General features: G+C 48.8%; 1 protein-coding gene across 1 annotated transcript in view; it reads right to left on the bottom strand.

Annotated features, from left to right (window-relative positions):
- Positions 1 to 2,404: 2,404 nt before the first annotated feature.
- Rk (G-protein coupled receptor rickets) overlaps positions 2,405 to 9,102 on the bottom strand; it is a 188,281-nt gene continuing 181,583 nt past the window's right edge. The window contains exons 15-18 of the mRNA XM_077704149.1: positions 7,999 to 8,175; positions 6,533 to 6,771; positions 3,952 to 6,259; positions 2,405 to 2,790 (exon numbers count right to left, since the gene is read on the bottom strand). Of these exons, the coding sequence (XP_077560275.1) occupies positions 4,040 to 6,259; positions 6,533 to 6,771; positions 7,999 to 8,175 (2,636 nt within the window). The 3' untranslated portion in view covers positions 2,405 to 2,790; positions 3,952 to 4,039. The remainder of the gene's footprint in view (positions 2,791 to 3,951; positions 6,260 to 6,532; positions 6,772 to 7,998; positions 8,176 to 9,102) is intronic.

Below are 9,102 nucleotides of genomic sequence, written 5' to 3'. Positions count from 1 at the left end.
ACAGTGACGTAATGCGGGCCCGAGTGGCATAATATGGGCCAGCACTAAAAACAATGTTATGAGTGTGCCTTAATAGCATTCAACTGATTCGACCGAACGGACCCAGAGCTACCACTACAATCGCCAATCACGTTTCTCGGCGATGGCCTTGGCCGGTGGACACCAATCGCACAAACACGGTTTTCTGACGTCATAGAAATGACGCAGGAAAGCGTCTTGGAAGTCGCTGCTGCTTCATCTGTTTTCCTCCACCTACTGAGACATTATCACCAGCGACACAGCTTCTACGTTGCAAAAAGGAAACAAAAAGACCGCCTGCAGGCCCTTACTCCAACCGGCTTTTTATCCGCTCTGCCATCGCTCCCAAGATCAGCCGAAGTTTTCATAAACAAATATTTTTTTCCAAATCCTGTCTCTGCCGCCTCGATGTCCTTTCTGCGCTTCCCCCATGCCCGCCAATCTCCAGCACCTAATTTGGCACTGTCCGAAATTCACGCGCTACAGAACCTTCAAGCCTCCTCCAAATACATCCTCTTTATACATCGACCCTCGTACACAGGAACCCTCCATGCTGGCTTTAGTTGCACACTTTTTTTCTAAAAAGCAGTCTAGCGCGGGCAGTTCAGAGTCGTGAGCCTGCTCTCCTCACTCCACGCGGCCTCTCAAGCATTCTCATGGAGCCCACCTGTTTTGGGTCGAACTGTCCGCATTTACGATGTCCCAAGCTACAAACACCCCACCTTCTACTCCCACTTCCCCCACTTGACGTAGAGTCTTCCTGCCACAATAAAAGCTACCTCCTCCTACTACTCCTCCTTAATGTCTAGGCTGTTTGTTTGAATTTTGCGATAAAATCGGTCCCATCGTTATTAGGACAACGGCGTTTTCTAATAAACCAAACTTGTATTTTGTCTTCATGGTCCCTTTAAATACTTACTAAAAAAATTTGGGCAGTGTGTAATACACGAATGTGGGTTAGTTGTCATAAGCTGCAAGACACTTGAACCACATGGCTCTTTCCCCTCTTCCCTCCCTATCATCTTCTTTCTCGCACCTCCACCCCATCGCCGCCCCTCCCCCCTTCCCCCAAGTTAACATACTTTCTCACGCACCAAACCTACACGTGACCCTTTTAATGCGTAAGCATTCTTTGGCGTGTCCCAGTCCGCAGCCCCGAATGGTGTCCGTACTAGCGCATTACAGCTGTGTGTGCAAATGAAAAACCTTCTGTGGAGGCTGCGAAGTATGCAAAATATTAACTGATTGATAGACGTAATAATAGTAGAAGAATAATAACATACGACATGTGGCAGTAAAGAAAAATTGGTGACATAACCGCCACCACGTCAAAGTCGCAACGAAAAGGCGCGAAATAAAAAAAAAACGTCAAAAGAAAGAAGTTACTGAGTGCCGGGAAAACCAGAACCAGCGGTCGGACGGCGTTCCGGCCGGCTCAGCTGATACGATTGCTTTGAAGGGGTCGGATGCGGCGAGATGTATAGTTGGTGAAACGGAAAGGCGCCAGAAGAGTGCCTACGCATTAACGAACAGTTCTCAGAATTTCTGTACAAATTTTTCACGTACGAACAGTGCGAAACACACAAGAGACAAACACAAAAGATCAAAGACGTCGCCACCTGCGATCGCATCGATGCGTTTAAAATCAGCGTGTTCTGTCGGAGTGGCATCAAAATACCATAAGATATGGCGTACGCCTGCCGCTTCTCAAACCCACCCGAAAGCACTCCAGTACGGATAGGCAGTGTACGTCTCTCCAGGCGCTAAAATATGGCGTCTGGTCACCCTTCACAATAGTCAATTTCGGCTTGTTTACGTCAATGAACAAAACGATGTAATAGCCTCATATATAACTTACCGGTGCGCACAAGCAAGGAACATATTTGAACGCTGAATGCTTTTGTTTGTGCCAGGGGCCAGACACATACTTATAATAGTCAGTGCCGCCAATCGATTTATGCGTTTTGGCAGAAAGCTGATCAATGAAGCAACAAGAAAAGCCCGTCTCGTTGAACCCCAGAAGGCCGCAACGGGTGAGTGCGGAAGCTTTTCGGCTATGCGCCACAACATTTTTGGTTACATTAAAACACTGTAAAGGATGGATGTTGAAGTCCACAATCTACAAAAGATGTATTCTTTTAAGTGAAGCAGACGTTCTGCCACCAGCAAGAGTACACGTCCACCGAATGTACTCAGTCTACATTTGGTCCATGCTTTATTCGGTGTACCAACAGAACAGCACGCGACAAAAGGGATTTTGTCGCGTGCCCTTTCGTCGTGTGCTCTTTTTACCCGCTTTATTCGAAGATGACGATTATTTGATGGGGGTGTGTCCTGTGTTCATTCTCATTTTGCTCAAGACAGCGCCGGTGATCAAATAGGTGGAGTTTTAACAAGTAATACGTGTTCAACCGTGAATTGAACGTGTCCAGTATGAGTGACTGAGCTTTGGTATTTGTTTTGGGAGTGTCGAAATTGCCGCAAAAATTGCACTGGGGCCATTAAGCTAGCTTTCTCGCATACTGCCGCTTTAGCGTACGTTTACCGCACTCTTGCTGGCGGCAAACGAATCAAAGCCAGGAAACGAAAATCTCTATACTGATTTTAATAATGAAGACAACAGTGAATGCTGGATTTCTGAAATTAAATTACTGGTTTTGTCACCATTCAGTTATGAGTATATGATACCAACAAAATGGGTGTGGACATTTCACGCAAGTATATTTACATCGAGATGACTTCTCTTGCATGGAATGGCGTTGATGCCTTTCTCTGGAAAAAAGAAGAAGAAAGCAGGAGGAAGTTTAACAAGGACACAAATGGTACACTGGCTAAAAAATCAATATCTGGATGGCGGATTGCTTAGACATATGTGGGTCTTAGTTGCGTTACTTAGTAACGGTCTTAGACTTATGCGGTCTTAGTTACACATTCCTTACCGTGCCTGTTCTAGCCAATTGCTAGCGAGGAATTATTGAAACCCCGACTTTCAATCCGTTAGAAGCTCTCCAAGTAACGCCATCTCAGACTTAGCTAACGAGAGTAGATATAAACCCCAATTTCATTCCATTTGTGCGCGATATGGCACTTTTTATGCGAATCTTAAGTGAAATTATTGTGGTGACATAGAACGTGGCCAGCGGTTGCGTTTGCTTCTGAAAATAAGTAGTTTAGCACTTGTGATTACCCCATCAGCGCTTGAAGTTAACAAAGGCTTGTTTAGGGCTAGTTGGTATAGTCTATAATTCAATATTAACGTGCACGGCATATTTGGATGAGGCACAAGGACAGGGGAAAAGACAAAAGCAAACGCACTATCGTTTCATTTTGTCTTTTCATTGTCCCTGTCCTTCGGTCAAATATGCAGCGCACGTTAATATTGAATTCAGCGTTTGAGTTATGTGCAATCTTGGCACGAGGAGCAAATTACCAGACGACATTCAATGGTATCGGATTTCAGTTTTCTCTTTGATGATGGGTCATACCGGCCGGAAAACTGTACATGTGCCTTTCAGAAGAGTTAACTTTCAATTTCTTCACTTCAAGCCTTTTTAATAACGCCGCTATCATTTATAGAGGTACCCTACTGCTCCTGAATACTGCTCGGACTGCTTCCAAAAATTGCATAACAGCTTTGGTTCTGTTTTCATCGCAAACACTTCCATTTTACGCTACTACGCAGTTATCTAACCGTGAACTCAGTTGCCATGACGTTTTGTCGGCCGCTACTGCGTGCCGTGTAAAGCCTGCATCTTAATATCCTGCTAAGTTCGTACGAGATATTTGTGAATTTTAGCGACTCTGTAAGCAGTTTCGGAGATAACGGAGCGTCACCTGATATCAGTACAGACACTGGTAGCACTGATGTCTCGTTGCGCCATGTGACCCCTATCCTTGCCAGTATTATGTTGTAAGGACAACAGTCGTACTCACCTAAAACCAGTTGGGCGATGGATGGGTCACATCACGTCGAGTGTTCGCAGTTAGAATTGTATTCACAATATAAAAAAGAGCGTTCAGTTCAATGTTCAGTGCAGTTCTCGTCTTCTGTAGCTGTGGCTGCACCGATCAGGGGAGAAATTTCTCCGGGAGGCAGTGCTGAGACATCCTCGGACTTGCCGTCTTCGACGCTTGGCTCCGCTGTCGCGAGTAGGGCCCGAGACTCTCGTCTCGACCCCAGTTCGCAGCACGAGTGGCGTGCTCGGAACTCAAGGAAGACCTCGTCGTTTTCCGAGTTCGAGTCCGACCGGTCCGCGTCGCTCCCATCGTGAGGTATGGGTTCGAGTTGACTCCATTCATGGAAGCTGCTCTCCGCTTCTTCGTGGTGTATTCCTGTGTCGCTCTTGGAGTATGGAAGGCTCTCGGATGACTTCGGCCTTAAGTGGCCCTGGCTGCTCACTTTCAGCTTGCGCTCCTTCCCTTCAGCTCGGCCTTTGGGGCTGTGACTTGACAGCGAACGTAGAAACAGTGGCAAGTTCTTAAGCGACATCTTCTTGAGGGAATTGTCCGAGACCACCTTGCGGCCGGTCTGGTAGTAGCCTTGGCCAGACTTGTGTCCCTGGCTGGTGATGTCGTCAACGCTGATGTGCATCTTCTTGACGTGCGAGCGTTTCTTCTTGCGAGGCTCCTCTGAGACAGAAGGCAGCGGCTGCTCTTGCCGCTGCTCGGAGTCGGCGGCGTCCTTCGACGTTCCTGGTTGAACACCACTGGGGCCAGACTCGCTCTGCAGTGAGGTGTTGGTCGTGTCATCCTTCACCGAGTTGCGCTGCTCCGACTGGTCCGTGGAGAGGACGACGTGCTCCTCCTTGGACATCTCGCTGCTGTCCTCGTGGCTGGTCTCGGCGAGCCGGTTGTAGAAACAGTTGAACTTCTCCTCGAACTCCTTGTTCTTGAAGGGCAGGGGCACCTCTTTCCGGCAGCAAGCGGGACACAGGTTTTCGCTCCTCCGTCGCGCGTAGGGCGGCGAGCGCGGCGGCGCCTGCGCAGCCCTGCCCGTGTCGTCGACGGCCAGCTGCCGGCAGAGCTGCGGCTTGTCGCGCGTCGAGGCCCTCAGAAGCCGCCCGGGATCGGCGCCGGCCCTGGATGAAGGCCCTCGCGCCGCCCCGTCGCTACTGACGGACGACCGCGACATGCGCACGGTGGATGTCGAAGAGTCCTGCCTGCTGCAGGACAGGCTAGAGTCCTGCGAAGGCTTGCGTCCCACGACGGCCCACGAGCCGCCACGGCCGAGCAGCCGCAGGGGAATGCTGCCCTGGCGCCAACTGTCCGAGCGCGACGAGAAGTTCTCGCTCGAGATGCTCGAAGCTCGCTGTCCGCCGCGCTCCATGGTGCGCTGGATGCGTGCCAGCGCGTAGTTGTACCCGTCCACATCAGTCTGTAGTGCGTCGGGATCCCTGCAAAGCAGGTAGCGTAGCGCGAACGCCTTCCAACCGCTGGGTGCCTGCGTGACACCCTTGGCCAGTCCACACTGGCAGGGTACCGGTGCCTGCTGGTCGGTGAGCCTCTCTCCGGCTGAGTTGGTGCCCAGCAGCGTGTGGCGGTTCGAGAAGTTGGAGCTGTGCCGGCACCGGCCAATGCCCCGCGTCACACGGGACTCCTCGATGCGCTTGCAGATGAGGACGCAGTCCCGCTTGAACTGCTTGGTGAATATGGCGTAGAGGAAAGGGTTGGCGCAGCTGTTGAGCGGCAGCACGAAGATGGTGAACACTTTGGCCTCCTCGAGCGAAACGAGCTGCAGGCCCGCAACAGCCGTTAGCGAGAAGAACGCGATGGGGGCCCAGCAGAGGAAGTCGGTGAAGACGAGCAGGGCCATGCGTTTGGCTATGCGCGAGTCATTGGAGTTCCACGCCTGGGATCCCCGAATGGCGCAGTACATCTTGAGGTAGCATCCCATGAGGATGAGGAAGGCGACGCCGTTGATGAGGATGAGGAAGACCACGTACGCGAGCGATGTCAGTGAGTCCTCCGTTTCGAATGGGAGGCACACGGCGAACTTCCGGTAGTCGCTGACACCCACCAGGGGAAGCACCGCCATGACCAGGGCAAAGATCCAGCCGCATCCCATGATGTACGCGGCGTGTTTGAGCGACAGTCGCTTGTTGAGGTGCATGGCATGCGTGATGGCGTAGTTTCGCTCCATGGTGATCACCGATAGCGTGTACACGGACAGCTCAGAACTGAGCACGCCAAGGAAGCCCGCCGCCTGGCAGCCTGGGGACATCTGCCAGCCGATGCCGTACACCTGCAAACGTTTCACGAAACGAGAAATGTACGAGGATCGCTCAGTAAGTCTACAGCAAAGAATGGTCTGATACAGCGACAGTGTTACTGTGTTGCTAAGTAGGTTACCGTGTCAGCTTTAAAGAGCACTGCTTGAAAATAAAATCCTACCCCCAAATAGCTTATAACTGGGAGTGGCAATTCCAAAAGCGCCAGACTTGTTAATGACCCACCACGTGCTCGACTAGTACGCCGTAAGACAAAGGAATGTCGAATCCGCAAGGAGCGTGCGTACCCGAAACTCTCCGAGCGTGGAGGCGTCGATGACGGCCAGGAATCCGAGGTAGACGCCCATGAAGAAGTCGGCCAGGGCGAGGTTGCAGACGAGAAAGCGGGGCACGTCCATCTTGGAGCGTCCCAGGGAGAGCACGATGACCACGAGTCCATTGCCCAGCATGGCGAGCAAGAAGACGACCCAGACGCCGCACCGCAGCGTCCACCAGCCGAACAGGTCCTCGCACGGCATGAACGGGGCTGCACCCCAAGGAGGGGGAGGAGGTAACGTGGTCACCCACGCGCGAGACGCGCAGCAGCTAGAAGCAGCATGTCACCCAAGCCGCAACCCCAAACAACGACACCACTCAATCAATCAATCAATCAATCAATCAATCAATCAATCAATCAATCAATCAATCAATCAATCAATCAATCAATCAATCAATCAATCAATCAATCAATCAATCAATCAATCAATCAATCAATCAATCAATCAATCAATCAATCAATCAATCAATCAATCAATCAATCGGTACTTTATAATAGTGCCCCGGCACAACCAAGCGGTCCTCGTACTGGTGCATTTTTCTATGCAACAAAAGGACACAGGACCCAGTACGTGCCCCAAGTGAGAAAAGAAAAACAGAAAAATACGTACGGGATATAAAAGTGTAACGTAATAGAGTTCACAACACTGAAATACGATGGTGTGAGGAGATATATACAAAAGCATGCACCGAGAAAATGCACGTTATAAGACTACACACTGCGGGTAAACGTCCCCAACTCCACAAAACAATGGTTAACAATAACGTTCGTCCGAAGGTAGTAAGGCCACATATATGCAAACACAAAAAATAATATTGGTAATAATGTAATCAATCACCCAAATAATCGTTTTTACCGTTCCCGGGAACAGTTAGAGGGAATTTGTGCTACAGCGCACGTAAAAAAAAAAATGGGGGAGGGGACAACCAAGGTAAGATGCACCGATCTCACAAGGTAATGATGATACGAAGAAATGCCATTGGTAACACACAATAAAAACTTCCCGCTTTTTCATACACACAACCACACAACCACCCACCCATACACATACACAAGCATATTGCCTGCAGAGAGGCATGTGACACGAGTGACCGTCGCACACAGCTACTACTTCGTACACGCCATTCTGACCCGGGATCCATTATATCCGCACCCCATATCATCATCATCATCATAATCATCATTAACATGTGTTTGGAAGTAATATTTGGAAGTAATAGTAATATTTTATCGTCCTTATGCGTCATAATCAAAACCATGACAACCTAGTATTTATGAGGATAAATTACAATAATTTAAGCTATAGGAGCCATACACTGATAGGCGACTCCGTGCTGAATAATCGTATTAAATTAAATTCGTCTAATCATGTGGCTGCAGTCTTCTAGCATCGCGGTGCACCATTTCACTTTGCAAAAAAAGTTTCAGTGCACTTACTTGGTAGTGGAATGCACTGCACCGGGAACTGGAAGTCCTCGTCATTCGTGTAGAGGGCCTTGTAATCTTCGAGGTACTCGCCGTAGTACTGGGCCAGGTTGTCGGGAATTATGTAGTCCTGGCCGAACACTTTGATCAGCTGGTGGGTGAACTCCTGGAACTTGGACGTGATGTTGTCTGCGCCAAAATGGAAATACACAGAAATAGGCGGCGAGAATAAATCCAAGCACGTGCGCGAAGGTGAACAGAATAAAAATGTAGCGTTTGTAGTTTCACTTGTAGTGAATTCCTTAAAGCGCAGATATGCCGGCTGACACAAGTTTCGCACGTGAGCTGCACTATGTTCTTGAAAAAAATTATAACAAACACTGGTATAGCGAATTATCGGCTAGAACTAACTAAATACGAACTTTGGTTGGTCGTGCTTCGCTGCAGCGACACTTATTATTTTTATTACGAAACAGAAACCGCGAGAGCCCCGCGCGATATCGGCTGTAAAAAGAATATTTGATTCGGGCAACGCTCAAAACTCGAAAGCTTGCATAAACAAAGCGAAATAAAAAATTCAGATACCACAACCATTTTTTTTTATCGTTTGAAAAAGTTGCAAAAATTTCCATCGTTTCGTTTTTTTCAAACAAACTTTGTTCTGCCGTAATTTCACGTTCTCATATATTTCGGTACATTTAGTTTGAAATGCCTCAAGAAGACAGGTATTGGTTACCGCGTTTATAGTGTATTCGAAGCCTAGAATAATGTGTTTTTGTATCCGGTGTTTTTGCGCCAGCAACATTGTCGATTTCTTGGAGCCGAGTTTTACCTCGATTGTTACAACGAATATAGGATATAACGAACTAATTTATTGCCCCGATACCCCTTCGTTTAACGACGTTCGGCTGTATTTGTAACAGAATAAAAAGTAACTACTTTACAAAAAAAAAAAGCCTGCGAGCATTACTGAACAAACTTGACTTTAAGACAAGATTGTCTTTAAGCGTGTGCACTGCTGTTTAAACCCGAGTCGCACCTACTCAGAAGACGTTGCCGCAGCCTTAGGCAACGTGCCACCTACAAGCTGAGCGTCAAGACCGCTGCGCGCTGTAC

The sequence above is a fragment of the Haemaphysalis longicornis genome, unplaced genomic scaffold (assembly GCF_048455015.1).
Source record: "Haemaphysalis longicornis isolate Haplotype H1 unplaced genomic scaffold, Haemaphysalis longicornis Haplotype H1 scaffold_3, whole genome shotgun sequence".
Lineage (NCBI taxonomy): Eukaryota > Metazoa > Arthropoda > Arachnida > Ixodida > Ixodidae > Haemaphysalis > Haemaphysalis longicornis.
The sequence above is the reverse complement of the archived record's forward strand: the minus strand, read 5'-3'. Positions and strand labels throughout refer to the sequence as shown.